The sequence below is a fragment of the Camelus bactrianus genome, chromosome 6, assembly GCF_048773025.1.
Source record: "Camelus bactrianus isolate YW-2024 breed Bactrian camel chromosome 6, ASM4877302v1, whole genome shotgun sequence".
NCBI lineage: Eukaryota > Metazoa > Chordata > Mammalia > Artiodactyla > Camelidae > Camelus > Camelus bactrianus.
In genome coordinates, this window is record NC_133544.1 from 1,767,457 (window position 1) to 1,790,758 (window position 23,302).

Genomic DNA, 23,302 nt, shown 5'->3' on the forward strand with positions numbered 1-23,302 from the left:
GTCCCTCGCCCCCAGAGTGCTGGAGACACCGCCCTCTGACCCAGAGCCTGGGGCCGGACACCCCACACACACCCCCACAGTCCTGGGACCCAGACAGACCCATTGGAGCTGGGCTTTGGGGATCTGGAGAGCGAATGGTCCCCAGAGAGACTTCATTGCCAGTCTACCCAACAGAGACCTTTAGGCTGCAACTTAGAAACAGAATGGGAAGCAGTTCCACAGAGGAAGGGGGCGGAGGGGTGGACACATCAGTCAGAGCCCCGGGGGTGGGGTGACTGCGATCCCTCCAGCAGGTCACAACAGGAAGGAATGGCTTGCACTGCAGCAGGACAGCTTCAGGTTAGACACCAGGCAGAACTTCCTGGAAATGGGAGGTCTCCAGAGAACAAGTGGAGGCCCACGTACTGAAAGGGGGCAGGGCAGACAAGCCCGGGCACATGTCAGTGGGGCCCAGCCTTTCACAGGAGAGGGACCAAAGGACCTGAGCAAACCCAACCAGCCTGGAGAGTTCCAGAGAGCCAGCTGATGGGGCAGGGATGGGGAGTTAGCTCAGGACCTGGCCTACCCAGCCTGGGAGGCAGGAGGGAGCACCCAGCCCAGTGGGTGCTGGTCCCGGTGAGGAGGAGGTGCAGGGTGGGCAGGTCCCCTGAAGGCTTCATGAGCTTCTTGGCAATGGCTGGGGCCTCCGGTGCTGTGTTGGGTGCGCTACGAAGCAGCCTGACATGACAGAACACAGCGGGTCTGAGGTTGGCCCTTCCTCTGGGGAGCCTTCCCTCTGGGCACTTTGCAGCTCTGGACAGTGTACTCCCCGCCCACAGGAGGGGCAGACCCGACTGGTTTGACCTTCTCAGCCTCCTCCGGCTCTGTCCCCAGGACCTGCCCTTGGACACATTCCCCAAGCCAGGGTCCAGCCACGGAGCACGAGGAGACTTACCGGGCCCAGGGCCCCGACACCAGCCCCATGCTGGAGGCTCTGCAGAAAGGTCACCACGTCCAGGTTCCCAACTGCCTCTGCCTGGGGCGGGTGGGACGTGGGAGGGGCTGCCTAAGGGACTCTGACCAGCAGTCTGGCCCCTAATCCCCAGCCACCAGGACGCCCTCTCGCCCATGCATGAAGGACCCCACGTCTCCTCCATTCCCCTTGTCCCCAAAGCTCTGGTCCCTGGGAGGGACCTGGGACAGGAAAAGGGACAGCACCCCCCCCCCATGCTCGTGGTTCCAGCACACCAGGAGAGCAGGAGTCGGGCATTTGGGAAGGGGGAGTCAGTGGAGCTGTCAGGGAGGGCTTCCGGGAGGACAAGGCCTTGGAGAGGGCAGCAGGGGCACTGGGGGCACTCACGATGAGCTGGGCGCTGCGCCCGTCATACCCCGGCTGCCTCAGGTCGGCCCCCGCCTGCCACCACGCCCGCAGGCCTTCTAGGTCGGCCCTGGATGCCAGCCTGGGAGGGGGGCAGAGGAGGGGGAGCAGTCAGGGACTGCTGGGCGGCCGTCATCTGCCCAGGGGCACCTTTACAACACCAGCCTCAAACAGCTGACCCAGCAGCGGCGAGCCCGGGGAAGGCGTGCAGGAGTCGCTGGGGGCCAGCAGGAGGCCTGGCATCTGGTTTCACCCTGCGGAGGTGACTGTGACTCAGGTCAAGGGCGCACCCAGGAAAGCACACGCACGAGAAAGCACACACACACACGGGTGTACCGCACACACACGCACGTGCACACCCCCCCCCGCTGCGAGCTGCACACCAGTTTCACATTTCACAACACAGGTCTCCCTGGGTGGGGTCCACGGAGGCAGGAGGAAAGTCTGAGGTGGCCCCATGGTTCAAAGAGGAACACACAGGAGGGCGGGGTGGGGGGCTGTGTGGCCCTGGGTCCAGCAGGCCGCCTGGGGGGTCTGGGCTGGGAGGGGGCCTGGGCCAGCCTGCCCTAGAGAGGTGAGGGGGGCAGAGAGGTCCTCTCAGGCCCTCATCGGGCCCTCCACACCTCCTGCTGCTCCCAGAAGAGCCCACTCCTCGCCCTGGGAAAGGGCAAGGAAGGGGTCCATGCCAGGTGCACTGGCCAGGGCTGGGGGGAGGGAAGGGTCACCCCCCAGCCCACTAAGGGGGCCTTAGTGACAGTGCTGCTGGGTCATTTCTAGGGTGTTGCATAGGGGGCCTGGTGCCACAGGCCCCTCCCAGACCAGCTCCCTGGGCCGCTCGGAAGGGCGGGCTAAGGGCCTCCCAAATCCAGCCAAGCAGTGGGGTTGGACGAGCCACTCCCGTGGGACCTGCCTGTCACCTCCCCACTCTGCCCCAGTTTCCCTATCTGTGGGTGGGGACATCAAAGCTCACCTGGGGTACAGCCCTGAACCAAGTCACCCCAGAAGCCCCTTCAGCGCCAAGACCAGTAGCTGTGGGCAGGGCCCTCCCTGCCTGGGCCCCACCTCCCCACACACATCAGAGAGCCCCCTCAGCCCTGTCCTTGCTGGGGAGCCGGGGCCGGTCAGCTAGCAGGATTTGTCCCAGGGGACACTGAACTCCAGGGAGAGGCAGCTAAGGCTGGGACCCGTGAGGTGTCCCCACCCCTTCCATACCTAGGATGGTGGTCCCTGGCACCAGGTGAGGCCCCGCTGACACCAAGGCATGGGGGTAGGGGAGACGCTGCGGGCGGGACACGGGGCCAGAACTTCAGGCCCTCTCCCTGGTGAGCAGGCAGCTCACCTGCTCCTCACAACAGCCAGTCAGCCTGAGACGTCACCCTTGTCACCCACTCCCCACACCTGGGGGCTCAGACTTTCAGGGACCCAGGCCCAGGCCCAGGCCACTTCCAGGCCTCCGCCCCCAGCCTGGCTACCACTGGTGCCCCAGCCTGGCCTCTGGGACAGGCCTCCCCTACCACTGCCTCCCTTTCTCCACAGCCGCCCCGGTCCCTCCCCTCCTTCTCAGCCCTCAGACCCCAGGGGGACACAAGAGGAGCTGGTGGGCCCAGGGGAGGCAGTGACAGTTCCAGCAGCACCATGGGGAGGGGTCCCGGGGACAGAGGAAGGAGCTGAGCTGGGCAGCCCAGGGCCTGCCCTCTGCCCAGCCCACCACCACCACCTCCCTGGGGACCTTTGGGTCCGGCACCGCCCTGGGCTTCAAGTCTTCCCAGGCCTGCCCAGGGGCCAGGCTGTTGGCTGACTGCCATGCACCAGGGCAGGGCAGCCGCTGGCCTGTGGTCAGTTTTCCCCAGGATGGGGACCAGGCCTGGCACCAAGGGACCACACTGGAGCTCACCCCGCTGGGGAGCATGGGATCTCCTGACACCTGACAAGCCCTTCCCTCCCCCCCCCCCACCTCCCACATGCAGCCCAGGCCTTCCCCAGGCCTCCCTGCAGCCCAGGCCCCTCTCCCGCCCACCCCTGCATGGCGCCCCCCCAGGCCCCTCCCTGCCTCCTTTGCTGGACTGTCCTCTCTGCCCAGAACAACCACCACCCTCCAAGAGTGCGGGGTGGCGTCTCCCTCCTCTGAAGCCCCCACCCAGCCGACTGTCCCTCCCTGCAAGCCTTGGCCTCACGTCCCCGGGGAGCACAAGAGTGCCTGCGGCCCTCACCTGCACAACTCCGTCCCCGAGTCCTCCAGGTCCTGGGTTGACAGGCAGGCCCCAGCTGCCCGCAGCAGCCCAATGACATCCTGATGCCTGACATGAGAGGCCCGTGGTGACCGTCTGCCCCAGGCAGCCCCTGCTCGATGCCAGCGAAGGACCAGCAAAGGTGTCCTGTGCACAGGGCCAGACCAGACCACCCCCAGCCCCTCAGTCCCCCTCACTTGGCCCCATGGAGAGGGGGTGAGTCAGCCCTCTGCCCAGGGACCCAAGGCACAGCTGTGGGTCCCTGGGGACAGCCCACTGTGGAGGAGCTTCCACACCAAGCTGGCCGGCCCCACGGCTCACACACAGCGGGTGGCTACCATACAGGGCTGGATTGGGGGAAACTGAGGCCACCAGGCCCATGCTCTGCCCTTGGGGTGGAGGGGTAGGGATGAGACCCCGATGGACAAACATGGGGGTTCGGCTGGCCCAGAGCAGGGCCTGATATCCGAGGGTGCCCAGAGGCACCTGGCCTGAGCCAAGCCTGGAGCCCACAGTGGGGTAAGCGTCTGTCCGTGGGGGCTCACAGAGTGGGGAGGGGGTTCGGGCAAGGCCGAGGCAGAGAGAGCAGAGGCCCGAGGCCGCGCAGGCTGTCTTGGTGGGCAGACACTGACCTGCAGCATAACTGCACCTGCCTTCCCGGTGTTGGGGGTATACCATAAACTGCATGGTCACCCCACTTGTAGGGAGCCTGGGGAGGGTGGGGCCCCCCAGGCCTTGCCCCTACCCCCAGCCCCCAAGAGGCCTCCAGGGTGGGGCAGCACCTCTGTGCCACTCCAGGGCACAGCAGGGCCCAGTGAGGGGTGAGCCGGGAGACCAGTTTGGGAGGTGGGGGAGGTGCTGGGATAGCCAGCTGAGGGTGAGGGGGTGGGACCAGGACAGGGTGAGCTCACCAAGGCACCCACCCACGCCCAAGGACACGCGGCCTGCATGCTCCAGCCAGATGGCGGCGGCCTGGGTGCACGTCTCACCGGCGCCCTCACCCTCTGTCTGCAGCCAGGCCTGTCCTGAGAAGCCTTTGATGCTCATGGGAGCCTGGGGAGGAGGGTGCTACGCCACCCCAGGGCTCTCAGATGGGGAAGGCGCCCAGGACTTGACCCGAACAGTCTGGTGACCAGGGCCCGAACAGTCTGGTGACCAGGGCTCAGACACTCTCAGCCTCTCTCCCTCTCTGCATGAGACTCACAAAACCCCTCAAAATAACCCAGGGTCCTGCGGGCCAAGAGCCCCCTGGGGAGGGACCCTGGGGCCTCCTGCAAGCGCTAAACAGAGATCGGCCCTGCTGACGTCTGGCACTATGTAACCTGCTTTGCACCTGCTCCATTCCAGGGCTGGGCCGGGGGCTTCTCCCTTGGCCCCACCCCAAGTCCCTCAGGTGGATGACGTGGGAAACACATGAGACCCTTGTGCTGTCTGTGTTTGTCTTTTCTAGAAATTCCAGGCCAAGGTCTTGCTGTCCCTGCCTGGCTCAGCTAGGAGGTCACCTCCAGGAAGCACTCCCTGACTACCCCACCAGAGTCGATCCTCCCACGCTGGGCTCTGTTCCTACTCAGCACGGTCACTGCTAGTACCCAGGGCCCAGGCTGGGGGTGGGTGAGGCAAGGCGGCAGGCGTCCCTGGTCCCGCCCAGCTCTGTCTGAGGAAGCTGTGTGGCCACAGGCAAACTGAGAGCCCTCTCTGAGGCAGCTCTGTCCGGGCCCTGCCCCACGCAGCTCCCCTGCCCACACATGCCCTGCAGTGCCCGGCCCCTGAGTACCTGCCCCTCACGGCCAGTAGCAACGGGCTGAGGCCGTCCTGGTCTCGTGCGTTCACGTCCACCCCGCTCTGCAGCAGCACGGTCACCATCCCAGCCTGGCCCCCCCGGGCGGCCGCGTGCAGCGGAGTTCGACCGCTGAAGTCCTCCAGGCTCAGGTCACCTCCCTGGGGTGGTGCAGGGGCCCGTCACTCTCTGACGGAGGGCCAGGTGGGGCCAGGGAAGGGGCGGGGTTCTGGGTGCACCCTGTGGGGGCCCCAGCACAGCCGTGTGCTCTCTTGGCTGCAGGGAGGCCTGAGCAGCTGGCCACAAATCCCGGAGGATTAGGGGGCACAGGGTGAGTGGGCCCAGGAAGGGCCGTCCTGCCCAGAGCTGGCCAGCGCCCCCACCCACGGGTGGGTCCCCAAGGGTAGGCAGGGGCTCACCAGCTCTGCAAGCACCTGCAGGGCCTCCAGGTCCCCAGCATGGGCCGCAGCACAGGCCAGGCTGGGCGCCAGCGCGTCCCGCACAGCATCGGCCTCCTGGGTGGGGCAGCAACACCTTGGGACCTGTGCCTTTTCCTGGTGTCCTCAGCACCCTCACAAGTCAGAAGGGCGAGGAGCAGCAGGGGGAAGGGTGGGCTAAGCAGGTGGGGCCCAGGAACCGCGGGAACGCTGCTGGCCCCCACACCGCGCTGGCAGTTGGTCCCAGGATGGGGTCCAGCCACCTCCTTAAGTGATCTCATGGGAAAAGAAAGAGCTTGAGTGCCACGCTGAGGCCCACCCAGGACCCCCACCCCTCAGAGCAAATTCCAGGCAGGAGATGAAGCCACGATCAGGCTCCAGCCTCACCAGCCGTGTGACCTGCCACCCGCCCTCTGCGATGTGTCTCCACCACTATCGAGGATGTGGGGAGAGATCTAACAAGGCGCCCACCTGGGGCGGTGGGGAGGGGTCGGGAAGGGGTGCCTGGCTCCTTTCTGGAAGGAAGGGCCTGCTCCCCACATCTGCACAAGTCCCCGCAGGGCCTCCTGCCCCAGCACTGGGAATTCCACGGGTTGTCTAAGAGCTCCCCAAGATGCCAGAAGGCTGGGGGTCCCATCAGAGACCCCTGCAGGCAGCCTGCCACCAGGCACCGCGGCCAGCCCTGAGCACAAGACTGCTGCTGGCCGGCCTGCATCACTCAAGTCCCAACGGCCCAATGCTTCCCCCTTATGACAGGCCACACGCGCCTGACCACTGCCCACCGCTGGCAAGCAGGTTAACCCACCACAGCTCCCCAGGACAGGCTCTCCCCTACCCTCACTCTTCAGGGGAAACAGGCAGGCAGCGTGACCCAGGGCAGCAGGGGACCAACAGCTCCTGCACTAGGTCCGGATGCTTTGCCCAAAAGCCTGGTGTGGTGGGCGGAGGAGGGCACTGGGAGGCCTGATCCCCCTTGTGGGCCTGGCCCAGCTTGAATCCTAGACCCCTTCCTGGGCCCAGGCACCTTGGTCGAGGAGGGGAAGGAGGGCTCCTCGCCGTTCGGAGCCTAGGAGACCCCAAAGCAGACACCCCTCTTCCTCTAGCACCCAGGGTGGGTGGGGCACCCATGCCACCCGAGAGCTCCCCTGTCACGAGGCAGCCCTGCACCACTGGGTGACCAGGCCACATTCTGTCCACCGTGTACTCACCACAAGGGCTCCTCTAAACCCACCCCCCACCCCTTTCCACATGCCGGGCCACCAATCCTTGCAAATCCTCCCTGCTGTGGCCTTGAGCCCTCCACTGGGGCCCAGGACCGGGCCATGCCTGGTGCATTTCTGCTCCTGCACCAGAATGTCAATGGCAGGGGCTAGCACCTAGCCTGTCCCTCAGGGGTCCACTGCTCAGGCCTCCTGCCACACCAGTACCCTTCACTGGACAGTAAGTACCTGGCTCAGACTGAGGAGCTGGGCAACCCCGTGGCTCAGTGCATTGCCCTGCACAGAGGACCAGAGCTCGTCCACTGCAGGCGGTGTCATCTCCCCCCGAAGGTCCCTGACCAACAGCTGGGGACAAGTACACAGGGTACCAGGTCAGCTCTGCCAGGGCCAGGCCCAGCAGCCCAGGCACAGGGTGAGGGCTGCCCTGGGCCTGAACCTTCTCCATCCCGCTCCCTCCCTCGAGCCTGAGTGTGATCCCAGCCCGGCTCCCACACCAGGCCAGTCCTACCCTAGAGTCCTCCAGCTCAGGGTGTCCCAAGGCCCCAGTGGCCTCTGCACAGCCCAAGGGTCTGGGGACAGCTGAGTCTGAGGCCAGCCTGGGAAATGTGGGGGAGGGGATACCTGGGAGCAGCTTGGGGAGTCACAGCCCGAGCCAGGCCTGGGCATGGGGCCAGCAATGGGCAGGGGGTGCCCACCATCCCTGCCCTCCTTCAAACCCAGGCTCACACCCCCAGAACTGGCCCTACCCTCTGCCAGGTCACGCACCTCCTTCCTGCGGCTCAGGCCCAGCCCCGGCAGGCCCAGCACATAGGACAGCTTGGCCAAGGCCGCCTCTGAGGTCATGTCGAAGCCTGAGACGGTGCCAGCCCCTGCCATGGCCTGGGGGAAGGAGGCACAGGTGGAAAGTGGGGCGAGGGGTCCCGGCCCAAGCCTCCCCTGCCCTCCCTCTCCAGGCCTGGGGGCCCCGCCCCCACCACGCCAGCGCCGTAGTCCGAGGTGACGGCACCCTGAAGGCAATGGGTGCAGTTGACGATGACCAGGCCTCTCTCAGCCGCCGCCCGCAGCTCCTGAAGCAGGTCAGGCTTGGTGGGCCCATTCCCTGAGCCGAAGGTCTCCAAGACCACGCCCTTCAGGGGGGGCTGCAGGAAGGCCCTGACCTGTGGGGGCCGGGAGGTGCCGGTGAGGCCTCTGCTTCCTGCTCTAGCAACAGAGACCAGCGGGCCACCTGCCAGGCTCCCCACCACATCCTCCCAAGGAGACACCCCATCCCCTTTGAAGCGTTCAGGCCGTGACTGGCAGGTAGTAATGAAAACACCGCGTAAATGCATCAGGGGCGGTCGCAGGGAGCCGCTGGAGATGAGAAAGGCCCATCAGAGGGGCCGGGCTGCCCCACCACTCCTCCCAGCACCGTGGCCCTTCTACCCTGCCCCGACTGACGCACAACAGGTGATGCTCCAGGGAAAGGGCCTTGCAGCCAAACGTGCATGCGGGGTTCTGTGCGCATCCCCAAGGTTCCAAGGCTGCACTCAGAAGAGAGAGGCCGGGGCCTGGGGTCCACCTCAAATGCCCCTGTGGGGACACCTGTTCCCCAGCTCAGCCATGCCCTGTGTGGGCACTAGTGGGCACAGCCCAGAGGCCCCAGGGCCAATCGCTCTGTCTGTCCCTGAACCTGCTACACAGGTGGGAGCCCAGAGGCTAAGCCGCTGGCCTGGGGATGGCGCTTCTGTGCAGGCAGACGCGTCCGCCTATCTGGCTGTCCCTCTCGGAGCCCTCATCCCTCATCAGAACTGCCATCAGCTCCCTCTGCTTCTCCAGGTAGAAGCCAAAGTGAAAGCACACCTGTTCCTGACAGGCCCCAGGGAACAGGGAGGCTGGACACAAGGACCACTGCTGGCCGACTCGCCACCCGCAGGCCCTGTCCCAACGGCCCAGGAGCCTCGGAGACCAGCAACTGCTGGCCCACTAGCCCCCATTAAGTGAACCCCCCAGGGGCCAGACAGCTCCAGGATGTTCTAGAAAGATTTCACAGACCAGCATGATTTTTCCAGACAGATCCTGTACATCTCAGTCCCGCTTAACACGGCAGCCTTGTGCAGTGGTCTCTGGCTGCTACACCTCATGAGACCCTGCATGTGGGCTCCCTGTCTAGCAGCTCCTGGGACAGCTCTCATCTGCAAGGCCAGTCCTCACCAGGGTGCACCTCCAACACACCCCTTCCTGTCCCATTGCAGCTCCAGCCGAGAGCTGTCCTCACGAGGCTGCTGTGACCCGGGGGGACCAGGCAGCCCAGCCTCGGCGCCCTCCACAGCCCGCCTCCCACTCTGCGGGTCTCTGGCCATCACAGGCCCCCAGCCACGGCAGGGAGGCCATGTGCCCAGTCGTGCCTCTGCCTGTCTGGGGGGGCTGGGGTCCCAGGAGCATGTGGCCCCCACCGTGGCTCCCAGAACAGTGTCCAGGACCATCTCTGGGCTGGTCCCGGGCCCTGTTAAGGCTGTGTTTGCCAGAACAATACAGCCCCAGCCCTTCCTACCTGGCCTCCCACAGCACGTGGTCACCTCTCTCACTCCCCCAAATACTGCAGAAGGCCTGTCCTGTGCGGCCCCAAGGGGCGTGTGGAGGACAGCCCACCCCGTCTGTTCCCAGCGCCTGGGGAGGGGAGCTGGCACCAGTTCATAGACTGCGGCCCAGGGGTTAAGGGTAGCTTGGTGCCAGGTTCTGGTGGGGCCAGGCCACCCTGTCTGTGGGGATTTGCCTGGGAAGCCACGTCTGTCCAACTAGAAGAGAGGGCTGCAGGGCCCGCCGGTCGCACCCTGAGGCCAGCATGCCGAGCTGTGGCGCCCGCCACCCCACCTCCCCGCAGCCCGGCACTGCCTCTGAGCCCAGCGCCCACAGCCTGCTCTCAGCTCCGGGGCCGCGCTCACCTGGGAGCCGCTACCCGGCAGGCAGCACAGTGTCCGAGCCCAACTCACAAGGCAGGACGGAGGCAGGCGCTGTGTCTGCCCCAGGGACAGCTGGCAGCTGAGGGGCTGAAAGGGACCACCAGAGCAGCCCCGAGAAGCAGCAGGGACTGGGGCCGCACTCCATCGGCCTCAGAGGAACCGCCAGACCAGGCGCCCTGAGCCCACGGACGTCCACTGGGACAAGCCCGTGTCACAAATGAGTGAGATGGCCCCGAAGCCTTGGCTGAGGCCGGGGAGGGGGTGTAGGGCTCAGCCTTGTGGGTGTGGAGGCTGAGGGGCTCTGTGTGATTGCCTCGAGGGGCGGGGAGGGGACATGCAGGGGCAGGAAGGGAGGGGCCGAGGGCCTACCAGAGGGGCGGGGATCCCAGGGTACAAGCGCAGCAGGCCCACGTCGCGCTCCACGCTGCTGTGGACCATCAGCCGGCCCTTCCCGCCGGCCCTGCGCACCAGCTCCCGGTTGACTGTGTGGACACAGAGACAGAGGGACCGAGGGTGGACCTTCACACCCTCTGCCAGCAACCGCCCAGCCCGGCTCCACCAGCCCTCTCTGCGCCGCTTGGCCCGGCCTCCCACTGGTGTCTCCAGAGCCCTGAGCCCTCACACGGCCCCTGGCCCTCCTCCAGCCTGAGCCTATCTCCATGGTGGGCGTGGGCTTCAGGGGAAAAGGACCCTGCAGGGACAGGACAGAGGCTGCCTGGGCCTCTCAGGCTGCACGGGTGTGGGGAGAGGGGAGGTGGAGGAAGGGCATTCCGGGCAGAGGGAACAGCACGCGCAAAGGCTCGGAAGCACAGCAGACGTGGCAGAGCTGTGGAACGGCAGTCTGCTGTCCTGGACGCCAGCAGCCGTCAGGGCGGCATTCTCTGACCACCTGGCCTCACATACCCCTGACTAGGCACTTCCCTCGGCCACAGCCCAGAGAGTCAATGAATGAGTGAGTTACCTGGATCCCTCCCCTCGGGGAAAGAAAGCCTCCATTTCATTCACCCCGAAGTCTGAGGCTTAACGTGAGTGCAGCCCACTCCCCAGGGTGGCTCCCAGGCCCCGTGGAAAGTAGAAAGGGGACATCACTTGAGGTCAGGGCCCACCACGCAGAGAGCGGCCCTGAGGGGCAGGCTGCCTAGGAGTCTGTGGGCGCCTGGCTACCAGAGGCCTCCCCACCCTCGTGTCCCACTCTTGGGCAGGGGACAGCGGGCTAGGCAGTGGGCCTGGCTTTGACCCTCAGGAGCCGGGAGCTTTCAGCCCCTCGCACTCGGCAGCCTTGAGCGGGCAGAGGCTGTCGTGGGGTCTATGGACCCCCTGGTCCAGCCCAGGGGAACTGAGGCCAAGAGAGAGAAAGAGCTTTGCCCGAGGCTGCCCAGAGGTGGGCGCAGAGCCCGGAGGAGGCGGGGGCTCCAGGACCCCAGCTCAGGGCTTCCCCATCCAGCCCTGCGGGAGGTGTAAGTCTGCGTGCCTCCTGCTGTTCCCACCGGAGAAACACTCGTGTGACGATAAGCAGAGGGACGTTCTGGACACAGGCCGCCCTCGCCCGGGGAGCTGGACAGGTGGGAGCTGTGGGGCGCTGGGGGATGGGCCTCGGGGGCGGGTGGCCTCAGCATCGGTCAGCAGTGAGGCACCTTTCAATTTAGGGCCCTGTGTTCCAGCTGGGCGAGCAGATAAGACAGCAGTGGTGGGAGCGCTGTCACCAGCCAGGAGTTACGGCCGCAGAGGGGCTCAGAGACAAAGAGGGCCTGCGCCCCCCACATGGCCAGCCCATCCCCCTGAGAGCCCATGGAATCCCGTGCTCCCGCCTGGGCCTAGGGACGTCAGGGAACCGCTGTCCCTGTGCAGACAGGCCAAGGGAGGAGGGAGGGCAGCAGGAAGCACGCGGTGGCCAGGAGAGCTCCCTGCCCCGAAGTCAGTGCTGCAGGAGGCAGCAGACTGGCTTCAGGGCCATGCGGCCGAACCCACGCACCAGGGGACCTGGGTCCCCTGAGGCCGGTGTGACTGCACACACCTCGGTTACCCAGGGAAGGGCAAGGCCAAGGGGCCAGGTTCCCAACACAACCATGCACCCCTCCTCGCCCGGCTCAGCTCCCCCTCCTGAGCCCGAGCCCCTGGCCCGTAAGGGCTTCACGGAAGGCAGTAAAAATGCAACAGAGAGTGGTGAGAGGGCCCCCGACTGCCCCAGAGGCGGTGCCATCGCCAGCTGCCCACAAGGGCAGGCGTACATCCGCGAATTCAGGTGGCCCCACAGCCTCTGTAGCCCCTCTCCAGAGGCCCCCCGGCCACACCCTGGGCTGAGCCTGGTATTTCTCAACACCAGGTGCCCTAACTGGCCTGGCGCCTGACAGCAGAGCTGGGGAGGGCGGGCTGCAGGTTCCCACACACCGCTCGGGCACCCTGGCCAGGGGGAACAGCCCTGGGGGGCCGTGGGCCAGGGGTCCCAGGGTGGCCTCTCCCCCGGGGGCCGGCCTCAGCCCCTCACCCGCCCGGCTGCCGGGCCGGCCTGCACAGGCATGCTCTGGGCCTCGAGGCCTGCCTGGGCGTGGCACCGGCAGAGGCCTGGGGATCCAGGGGGAACTCCTCCGCACCTGCCAGCGGGCTGCGTCCCTGGAAGCTCCACTCTGAGCCCCAGATAAGGCGTGTCTCAGTCCCCACAGGGGAGGCGGGCCTGCAGAGCAGTGTCTCCTTCCTTGGCTGGCTGGCCCCCGGGAAGGAAGCTGACACCCTCTGCCAGCACCAGCACACATGCCACCTCTGCTGGGAAGCCCTCCTGACTGCTCTGGCCTTCATAAAACAAGTGGACCCCTGCCTGGTCCCCAGAACCCTGGGCCTCTGGGCATGCCACACATGCTTTAGATGCACTGATGTGTTCAAGGCCTTACAACCACCACCCCCCCGGGAGTACTGGCCAAGCAGGGTGGGTGGGCAGGGGCGGTCAGTGCAGGGCAAGACCCCCAGAATGATGGCAGGGCTCAGGACCGCAACACCGCCCTGCGTGGTCCTTCCACTCTCTGCCTCAGTTTCCCGCCTTGTGGTCTCCTCCTGCCCTGGCCAGCTGTAGCCACACTACCACCTGGCAGAAGGCCAGCAGGTGGCCAGCAGGTCCCACCTGCCACCATTCCCACATCCATGTGTCCTACTGGGACCCGAAGGCACTGGAGGCTTTCAAGTTACACGACCAGCCCACCTGACCCTGGAAAGGGCCGGCTGCACGGACAGCTCTGGCCCTCCCGCCAGAGCCCCTCAGCACTCCCCGTCCTCACTGACGCCTTCCAGAAAGGTCCTGCCCTGTAGTCCCTTCCCAGCTTGGTCCTGGAGCACCTGAGAGTCCCTGCCTCCATGAGGACATCCCAGGAAGCCGCGCCTCTAAGAGGTCAAGGCCCTGGCGGCCCACAGCCCACCCCTCCCCAGGTCCTGCTGTGTCCCCTGGTCTCCTGCTGCACCTGAAGACCCCAAAGGGCTGTTCTCGTGCTGGCCCCCAGAACTACACCTTGGGCTCCCACGGGCCCTGATGGGCTCTGCCAGGACCTGGAGCCCCCCAGAAGGGTCCCTGGGACAGGGTCTCACAGCTGGAGGGGAGGGGACAGATGCCTAGGCCCAGCAACACCAGCCCCAGGACCCCTGGCTCAGTCAGGAGGAGACACAGGGCAGGTGTAGGGGTGGCGCTGAGACAGCAGGGCCACTGCAGCGAACACATCTGTCACAGAAAGAGCCTCCTGCCTGCCCTGGGGAGGGGGGCCAGGTGCCAAGTGGGGGTCACAGGGGCTGGCTGTGCCCACCGTGGGGCCGGAGACACACAGGAGAGCAGATATCCTGGGTGGAGTGACTCCCCATGGCCACGAGGGCAGACTGAGTCAGACGAGGCCAGAGGCAGCTCCTGTGCATGGGCAAGTGCAGGGCGGGGGGGGTGGGTCTCTCCAGGGGTACCCACCACCCACTGGAGACCTCGGTCAGCCCCACAATGGGGGCTGGGCTACCTGCCAGGCCCGGGGGACAGAGACTTCCCCCTGGAATTCCCAGGGACAAGGCTGCACCACAGGAACCACATCCCAGGGAGACCAAGGTGAGTGGCAGAGCCATGGATGGTCACTGAGAGGGGCTAGTGGGCCCGGGGCCACATGGCCTGGGAGGGGACACTTGAGAGAGAGAGGCTGATACCCCAAACGTGCTCCTCGCCGAGGACAGTCCCCTGGCTCTGAGCTGGGCCTCCCACCTCTGAGGCCCATGCATCCCACCCTTTCTGAGCAGCGGCCCCACTCTGGCTTCTCCACAGCCCAGGGCAGTGCCCATCCCAGGGCAGCACCCACAGCCCCTGAACACCTACATGACCCAGGGCAGGCACCCTCGTCGGCTGGCCCTGCTCACTCACTCGTGACGTCAGCACCCACGATGGCCAGAGGGGGCAGGTTGGGGGAGCAGAAGGCTGCGAACCTGCGTGTGTCCACCTTGGTCACTCGGTTGCCCCGAAACAGCTGATTCTGGAAGAACAGGCAGACCTGTGGGAGGGGAGGGTGGCTCAGCACTGGGGAGCCCCTGCCCCTGCGGCTTCCTCCTTATGGACCAGGCAGTGCCCGCAGCTGGAGCCCTCCCTACCCTGCGGCCCGTGTCTGAGCTGCTCCCCTGGGGAGGGGCCAGGGGGCCCACGGCAGGGAGACAGGACCTGAGCTGCACTCCAGCGAAGCCCCGTCCCCAGGGCGGCTCCTCTCCCTGTCCCCTGCGACGGGAGGAGGACCTTCTAAACGGCTTCCTGGGCCACCACGTGACAAGGAAAGACTGTGAAAAGGGAAAAAGCCCACCCCAGACTATGCTCCGCGCAGCCTATGTTTATGGAAACTTACACACACGTGTACACGACGTAAATAAACACGTGCCACATCACATCTGCGACGTTACTTAAGTAAGTGCGCATGAATCACGCGCACACGTGGCCCGGAGGAAGAGCCCCACTGGCAGCAGCGCGCTCTCTGGGGCGGGAGAGGCAGTGGCGTCCTCGCCACTCTCCTGTTTCCTCCAGCGATGGTGTATTTCACTCTCAAGGTGAAAGACGAGTCTTTAAACCCTGCCAGACCCCTCACCTGCAGGCCCTACCTGAGCACCACACCCTCGGGCCCCCCTCCCCGGGTTCTTGGGAGCATGCAGGCGCCCCCACCCACCGCTGGACCCAGGACACGGGCCAGGCCCACCCACCCGGCCAGAGGGGAGGAGGGTGGTACCTCGGGGATCACGTACTGGCCGGCCAGGAGCAGGGCACCCAGAAGGTTCTCACGGCCATCGTTCCAAAGGGCGTGGATGGGCACCTGGGGAGAGGCCACGGAGAGGGGCTGAGGCTCAGGCAGCAGGGAGGGACCCAGCAGTGGAGCCCGGGCAGGGGTCCGGGAGAGGGGGCGGGGCAGGCCCGGGCTGGTGGGCGGCCTGGGAGACGGGGGTCTCCAGGGACCTCCGCTCAGGGGGCAGCTCCTGCTGGACAGACCAGCCTGGCCCAGCCCGGCCCCTCTGCTCCCTGTGCGGGCCCCAGTGCCCACTGCCGGAGGCCACGCCCCTCACTGGGGGGAGCACACATTGGGCCTCACTGCTGCCCAGCCCACCTCCCCGGCCCCAAGGGCACTGAGGCCCACCCGTGGGCACGGCCAGGCAGAGGGCGGCCAAGGAGTGATGGCGGGTGGGTGTGACAGTCAGAAGTCCCATCCAGGGCATCCAAGCAGCAGTCACAGACCTACCCCCATGTCCACCATGGGGGCCGATGTCCAGAGTGAATGACCAGTACCCAGCTCCCCACCACCCTGCCCAGGATGGTGGAAACTGGCTGGACTGCCGTGGGGTGTGCGGAGGGGCTGGCAGATCAGCAGACAACGGTCAGCACAAGGCCCCAGAGAGGAGGCCATGCCTCAGCGTCCCCCAGGGTGTAACCGGGGTGAGGCTGCTCCGTCAGGCCCGGGCGAGGGTTAGAAAAACATGACCACGACCCTTCCTGGGGCCAGCCGTGCTCCCAGACCTGCCCTTCGTCCCTTGATAGAGGCCAGCAAGGTGACCTGTGCCCAGGGGCTCAGGAGGGTCTGGGAAGAGCCAGGGTCAGCCTGGCTCGAGCCCTCCACCCGAGCTCCGAGCAACTGGGTGTGTGCGGTGAGCCCTGGGCCTTCCCTGAGTGGGGACCGCCCTGCTGTGACACCCACTGGGGGACCAGGCACAGAGCAGGGCAGGCTGCTGGGTCGGCACCCAACAGGACTTCCCAGAGCCTCTACCAGAACTTTTCAAAGGGACACGGGCACTGGCTTCTCATGCAAAGGCCTCGGCCTCTGGACACTGGGGAAGGCTTTCCAGGGGCCCAGGTGGGGCTGGCCCAGTGGTGTGGGGTTTGCATGTCTGCAGCTGCAGGCAATGGGGACTCCAAGGCAGCCTCTGATACAGGCCCTGACGGGGGTCCAGACTTCCCCTGCCACCTCCCCCCAAATCTAGCAGTTTTCTAGAACATTCCACCTGCTGGCTTTGGGGATTGTGCTGGGTCAGGGTGAGAGGGGACGGGGTGGCATGTGCCCAGGTTGGTGGGAACCACAGTGGGAAGATGAAGAGAGGGTCAAAGGCCAGGCCCTGCACAAGGCCGACAGCAGCCTGCGAGCCGGCGCCTAGGGTGGCGGGGCTGGCACTGGGCAAGACCAAGGCGCTGCCAGCACCGGCCAGCTCAGGCGAAGCAGGAACCACCTCGTGGAGCCGCAGGACTGAGGAAGAGCCCAGGGTCCTGCCTGCACCAGCAGCTATGCTGACCGGCCCTACGGCGCCAGGAGGCCCCGCCCACATGGGCCCGGGATGTTACCTGGGCACCAGTGAAGATGATGGTTTTCTGCAGGTTTTCCAGCACGAAGGAGAGCACAGAGGCGGCGAAGGCCATGGTGTCAGTGCCGTGGATGACCACAAAGCCGTCATACTGCGCATAGTGTCTCTGCAGGAGATGGTGGGCTCAGGCAGGTCCAGCCTGCCCCACTGCTGGCCTCCTCCTGGGCAGACACTGGTCCCCTCCACCACCAAGAAGAGGAAGGAAGGGCCCCACACCCAGCTGGAGGGACTCGGGGAGGTACCAGAGGGACCCTGGTCACTGGTGGCCGGTAAGGGCCTCTGGAAACGGAGCCCCTGCCTGGGGTCCCCGTCCCCATGCTCTCTCTGACCCCTCGTGAGCCTGCAGTGCTGTGGGTCTCCCCACGACACCCCTCACCTACGAAAGAACTCAGGTCGGGGTCTCTGGATGGTCTTAACCCGAGGATGGGAAGGTCTCCCCCAGGATAACCACTCTGGACTCCCGAGCACACTGGTCAGCTGGAGGACTGTGCTGGAACTCAGCTCCGTGCTCCAGGAGGGCCCCTTGCAGAGTGACTGCTGCCTCCAGGACAGCAGGGGCTGCGGGGAGAGCAAGCCCACCAGCCTCTCTCTCGGTCCAGTGGGAGGGCCAGGCGTGGAAACAGCACCGGCACAAGGTGCAGCCAGCGCTGGGAGGCGGCCAGGATGACGGCAGGCAAACACAAGGAAGGGTCCCTCCAAGCACGGCCAGAAGGCCTCCCAGGCACCCCAGCCAGCTCTGCAGGGGCATCCTCCGGCCACCGCCTCCTAGAAGGCAGCTGGCTTGGGCCGTCATTTCGGGGGCACAGTTCTGGGAGCCAAGGGGACCTGAGGGGACCAATTCTCATGGTCCATTGAAAGGCCAAGCCAGGCAGGCTGGAACTGCAGGGTAGCGGAGCCAAGCGGCGGGCTGGGGCGCCCTCTGCTGGCCATATGTGGCACAGGAGCAGGCAGGGCCGCCCAGGCTGCAGGGACCCTTTGTGAGTCTGCAGGTGGCGGGACCCTGCCCCTAGGACCGTTTGGGGTCAGGCCCCACCCAGGGGATGCTGCTGGCCACAAGCCAGGGAGACTGCCCCAGAGAATGGCTGGACATGCCCAATGGCACCCAGTGGCCCCACTCGAGACATAAGGGCCAGGCCCCAGGCCACAGGTTGTCCTGGGTGCTCACAGTGAGATCGGACGAGGCCCAGGAAGCTGTTCTCCCCCAAGCAGAAGGAGACAAGCGTGTGACTGGGGCCAGCCCCCAGCTGCCAGGAAGGGAGGCTTGTGTGACCAGCTTCTGGGGCACAGGGTTTCTTAAGGGAGGAAGGTGGGAAGTGGGCCTGGAGGGGGTGGGAGAGCCCCCAACTCTGGGAGGCAGTCGAGGTAACTCAAGCACAGGGCCAGGCTCGTGCAGGTTGGGGCGCGGCGGGGACGAGAGAGAAAAGCTGATGGTAGGGAGGTGGCTTTGGCCTCAGGTAAGGCAGCCACATTGTAAACCACGAGACCTTCCCGTGCTTCTGTGCCCTAAATCCACCAAGGCTGCAGCTTTAGGGTGGGCGTGGGGTGGACAGAGCAGGGGTGGGCCAGGCACAGAGCTCGTCAGTCTGCAGGGACGCACTGCACACAGCCTGGGATACTAACTGGGACAAACTAACTGTTTAAACAGATCAAGACAGTCATCCGGGCCCTTTCCTCGCCGGGAAAGGGGACATGGCTCTCACTGCCCAGCCTCCACTCCACTGGCACAGGAGAAAGGGCCTCGGGAGCCTTGCTGCTGAGGTGAGACCAGCCCACCTCCTAGCCACCCCCATGCTGCGCCCACACCCCCCAGCTACCTCGATGGTCTGGGCAATCTGAACCCACTCAGCGATGGTCATGTCACTGGAGTCAAAGAGGGGCTGGCACTCCAGCACTGTGTAGACGACCCTCTGGCCGGGGCTGGCAGGTCTGCGGGAGGCAGAACGGCAGGCCCCCAGTCTGTGGCCTCCTCCCCTGGCGGCTCTGCCCAGCCCGGACCCCACACCTGCACCCTGGGATGTGTGCAAGGCCTCCGCACACCCACCAGGCATCCCAACCTCCCCTCCACCCAAGTCCCCAGGAACAAGGCCCGTGGTCCCCAGGAGGAGCCAAGGACAGGCCAGGACGGACTGCTCCAGGGCAGGGTCCCCTCCCACAACCAGCTCCAAGAAGGGGGCTGGGCCATGGCAGGGAGCCAGAATGGCCCTGGGAGGACGACTATGGGCAGGAGGGAGGTTGGTGACCAGAAGGAGAGTCCCCACTCAGCCTGCTAGCAGCCTGGGCCAGGAACTGGGAAACAGAAGGACCTTCACATGGGGGCTGGGGAGCCTGGGGCCACCCCTGCCTCTCTGCATGGGCTTAGGTCCCTGCATGGCCAGGGCGGCCTGCAGCCCCGCAAGGTGGTAGGAGTCTGAGGCTTCTTTGAAAGGGGGCAGCTCTAAAGCCATGAAAGTGTGAGGATGCCGAGGACAGCCTCCTGCAAATGGCTCGCATGGACGCACTGAGAAACCACAGCCTGTTCCACGGACCTGGCAGGTGCCACCCAGTCTGGGGATGGCCCTCCCCCGACAACCGCTGGCTGTCAACTCCACCCGGGGCCCCAGGGGAGCCCCTACTCACGGCAGCACCAGGGTGTCCTCAGGGAGACCCCGGGCCCGGGCGTGCTCCTCATCATGGAACATGGGCAGCGTCCTCAGCACAGCAGCCAGGCCCGTCCCAGGGACGAGCACTGCAGGCAGAGTCCCGGGGGGGGTGGAGGGTGCCGTCAGCCTCCGTAGACACCAGCTCCGGCCTCTGCGTGGGGACCAGGCCCAGAGCAGGGGTGGGAGCCGGGGCCAGGACAGGGGTGCTGGGCCAGGCGGGCTCTGCCCTCAGGGAAGCCAGGCACAGGCGGACGGGCATGCGGCTGCCCCAGAGCTCCGGCCAGAGCGGGCAGCCGGCTGCTGTCCGGATGGTATGTCTTCCTCCCTTGGAGCCCAGGTCAACTGCTGCTCTCACCCAGACGGCCCCAGGGGCTCTGTAACACCCCCATCTCCGGGTGGGCCCCAACCACCTACCGAGGCTCAGGGGGCCCTGGCCCTGTCACAACTCGGCCACAAGTGCCCACTTTTCTTCCCCCACTTCCCAGAGTGCACACACTCGCTCCACCCACGGACACACCGTTGGCTCTGCCTGGAAGTCCTCTGCTTCTCACCCTAGAGGTTCTTCACCTCAGCTCAGGGCACCACCTCCAGGAAGCCCTCCTTGAGGTCCAGGCCCTGGTGCTCTTCCCACATGTTCCCTAGTTGCCCTTGCTCCCTCCCTGGACTGTGTGTAACCCTCCAGAGTCGAGCCGAGGCCTTCTGCCTGCAACCTCCATGTCCCAGGAACACGCATCTGACTCTGAGTCTGTAAATTGTGTTAATTTTACTAACAAGGGCCCCCAAGCTTCAGGCGCTACAAAACCAGAAACTGCCCAGCCTGAGCCTCGTCCCTGAACCACACAGACGCACTCACCTCGTCCCTGGGCCACACAGACACACTCACCTCATCCCTGGGCCTCATTCCTGGGCCACACAGGCACACTCACCTCGTCCCTGGGCCACACAGACACACTCACCTCGTCCCTGGGCCTCATTCCTGGGCCACACAGGCACACTCACCTCGTCCCTGGGCCACACAGACACACTCACCTCGTCCCTAGGCCTCGTGCCTGGGCCGCACAGGCACACTCACCTCGTCCCTGGGCCTCGTGCCTGGGCTGCACAGGCACACTCACCTCGTCCCTGGGCCTCATCCCTGGGCCACACAGATGCACTCACCTCGTCCCTGGGCCACACAGATGCACTCACCTCATCCCTGGGCCACACAGATGCACTCACCGGTAAGGGCCGGTCTGTCCCCAGGACAGCCGGCGCCCCTCAAACCACTATGGTTTGGCTATGAAATGCTGAACTTGCGTGTGTGGCAACATAGTCAGGACGGGGGTCTAGACCCTTAGCAGCCAGGCCCCGGAGCCCTGCCCTCCTTGCTGAGCCCGCCAGGGGCCGGCTTGTCGGCTGTCTGGATTCACGCTGCCCCTTGACCAGAGACAGCTTCGCTGAACTCAGAGGGGATGGGCCGAGGGGTGTCCCTAGCTGCCAGAGCCTCCCCGGAGCCTCCTCCCCCAACCCCCTCTCCGCCACCCTGACCTTTGGCAGGGCTCACACGTGCAGCACTGACTGCCCTGCAGGCCAGTGTTTACCAGCTGGTGCGGAACTGCTCCCAACAGTGACAATCCAAACAGCTGCGCTGTGGCCGCTCTCCTCACTGCCCCTCACCACTGTCACTAGGCCAGAGCCCACGCCCGCAGTGCCAGGCACGTTAATCATTGACACCCCGTCCCAACTGGAACTCCGGGGCAGGCCAGGCATGGAGCGTCGGAGACCCCCAGGCCCCCAGCCAGGCTCAGGGAGGGCAGAGGTCCGCAGGTCACAGCCTCCCGCCCCCCGACCTCCGAGCCTCAGGCCTGGTTCTCCCATAGTCCCCTCTCAATCCTTCCCCCACCTGGGGTGCTGCCCTAGGGATCTCAGAAGACTCTTCCTGACTGGAAGTTGCTCCCCACCACTCTCCATCTTTCTAGAGTCAAAGCCTCCGGTTCACCCTCCAGATGTGGAAGTTTGCAGCCTCTTTGGAAAACGCGGTCCCTGTGAGAGTGAGCCACGCAGCTGCTTGGGGAGCCCATGGGCCCAGGGCGGGGATGGGGAGGGGGCTCAACGCAGGGCAGGGGGGATCAGGGTCAGACTCCACCCTGTCCCTGCAGCCTAGACCCCTGAGAGCTATGTGCTGAGCTCAGCAGAATCACAGGAATCACAGCTGGCCACGTGCTAAGCCCAGAGGGGCAGCACAAGGGGTGGGACAGGGCCCCAGACAGCGTCTGCGGACCCAGACAGAGGCAGCCGGCTCCCCTCTCCGCCCCAGCCCTGCAGGGCTGCAGCAGCGGAGGACAGATCCCGGAAGCCCAGGGTGGAAGAGCTGGGATAAGTGTGTGAGGGGGTGTGGAAACCACACCCCCACGCCTGAGCCCTACGATACAGGGCCCTGTGCGGGCCTGAGTCCTGGGCCCCGCATGGAGGGGCCTCAAGAGCCGCCTGTGAATTGACAGTCAGGGGTGGTATTAACAGGGACAGAAGACAGAGAAGCAGCTGTTGGAGAAAGTGCCAGTGGTGTCTGAGTGGCTGCTTCAGTGGAAACGGGTGTCCAGGAAGGGAGGGATCGGGATATGGCCCAAGGACCAAGGGCAAAGGAGAATGTTCTCAGCTCGCCCAAGGGCAGGGGCAGGAGGGAGGGGCAGGAGCCGGAGCTGGTTCCCAGGCAGGGAGGGGGCTGGGAGGGCAGCAATGGAGCCAGGAGAGGATTCTAGTCGGAGGGGTCTCCAGGGCCAGGTGAGGGGCTGCCCAGTGTGAGCTCCCGCCTGGGGCGGCAGGGAGGGGCAGCAGGCTGGGCCGGGGAGGGAGCCTGGGAGGAGGAGGGTGGAGAAGGACCAGCACCCACCAGAACCAGGCTCCTTAGGGAAAGTGAATGCCTGGACAGCAGACTGGAAAAGAGGCTCAAGAATGAGGCTGAGGATTCGTGGTGGCCCACCATGGGGGTGGAAGCACCTCGCACATAACAGAACCGAGAGGAGACTTTGTGGAGGGTAGCTTCACCGTCCACCCTCCCGGGGAATGCTGGAACATTCCGGATGCTCAGTGTGCAGCCCTCTTCCCACCCCTGCAGGGCCCCAGAGTCTCTAAACTGGGTGCCTCCCTGGGATGTTCCGCCCTGGTGGCACCCCTGCCCCGGCGGCCCATAGAACTGGGTGCTGGCGCCCAGGACCTCACCCCATACAGACCAGTGACCGCCTGGCCGACCTGAATCAGGCCAATGACACGGAGCAGAGAAAACGCCAAAACCGCTCAGGCGCCTCGTGCGCGTGAGCGCTTCCCACAGGAGCCAGGTGCCGCGCTGCCGGGCTAGGAGCCCAGGGCCCTGGAGCAGCGGGGAGCGGGTGAGGGCCGCGACGCGGTCACTCGGTGGCCCCTAGTGGGGGGCTCCTCTTTGCACCTGCCCACCTGTCTGTCCCGGGGAGGGGTCAGACGTGCTCGGGGGTCCCTCCCGGCCCCATGTGCCGGGGCTGTAGATGCTGGGCCGTCAGAGGAGCGCGCCCCCGCCCAGAAGACGCTGCGACCCGGGGGCGGGCTGATCGCTGACCGCGAGCCGTGGGGTCAAGGTGCGCCGCACCGCGGGGGGCCCGGAGGCCTGGGGAAGGCCGGACAGCACGACGACGCCCGTCCCACCCCTCAGCGCCCCGGGCGCCCTCAGGACTCACCGCCACGCTCGCTCCGCATGCCGATGGTACCGCCGGTGTAGACGGCCAGGACCCGCCGCTCGGGCCCCTTCGCGCGCGCCATACCCGTGACCCAGGGGACCCGGCGGGACCGACCCGCGGAACCAGGGGTCTGAGAGGCCCGGGCACGCCGCCGCTGGCATCCGGGGAGGGGCGGGGCCTGCGGGGGG

At 65.9% G+C, this 23,302-nt stretch overlaps 1 protein-coding gene across 5 annotated transcripts; it reads right to left on the bottom strand.

Annotated features, from left to right (window-relative positions):
* Positions 1–314: 314 nt before the first annotated feature.
* On the bottom strand, positions 315–23,302 carry ASPG (asparaginase). 5 transcript variants are annotated; one of them, XR_012507314.1, is made up of 16 exons: positions 23,115–23,302; positions 19,406–19,514; positions 18,604–18,715; positions 16,770–16,895; positions 15,175–15,258; positions 14,331–14,457; positions 10,328–10,440; positions 7,994–8,176; positions 7,785–7,898; positions 7,248–7,364; positions 5,782–5,877; positions 5,360–5,523; positions 3,568–3,654; positions 1,368–1,439; positions 935–1,015; positions 315–717 (listed from the first exon to the last, which is right to left on the bottom strand). XR_012507314.1 is itself a non-coding variant. In XM_074364906.1 (16 exons), exons 1-16 carry the CDS (start codon positions 23,194–23,196, stop codon positions 706–708), a joined length of 1,692 nt encoding a protein of 563 aa, XP_074221007.1. In that variant the 5' UTR covers positions 23,197–23,301; the 3' UTR covers positions 315–705. The 5 variants fall into 5 exon arrangements, 4 of the variants coding, with proteins under 4 accessions (XP_074221007.1, XP_074221006.1, XP_074221008.1 ...); XM_074364906.1 differs by having other exon boundaries at positions 1,340–1,439; positions 5,797–5,877; positions 23,115–23,301; XM_074364905.1 differs by having other exon boundaries at positions 1,340–1,439; positions 23,115–23,300.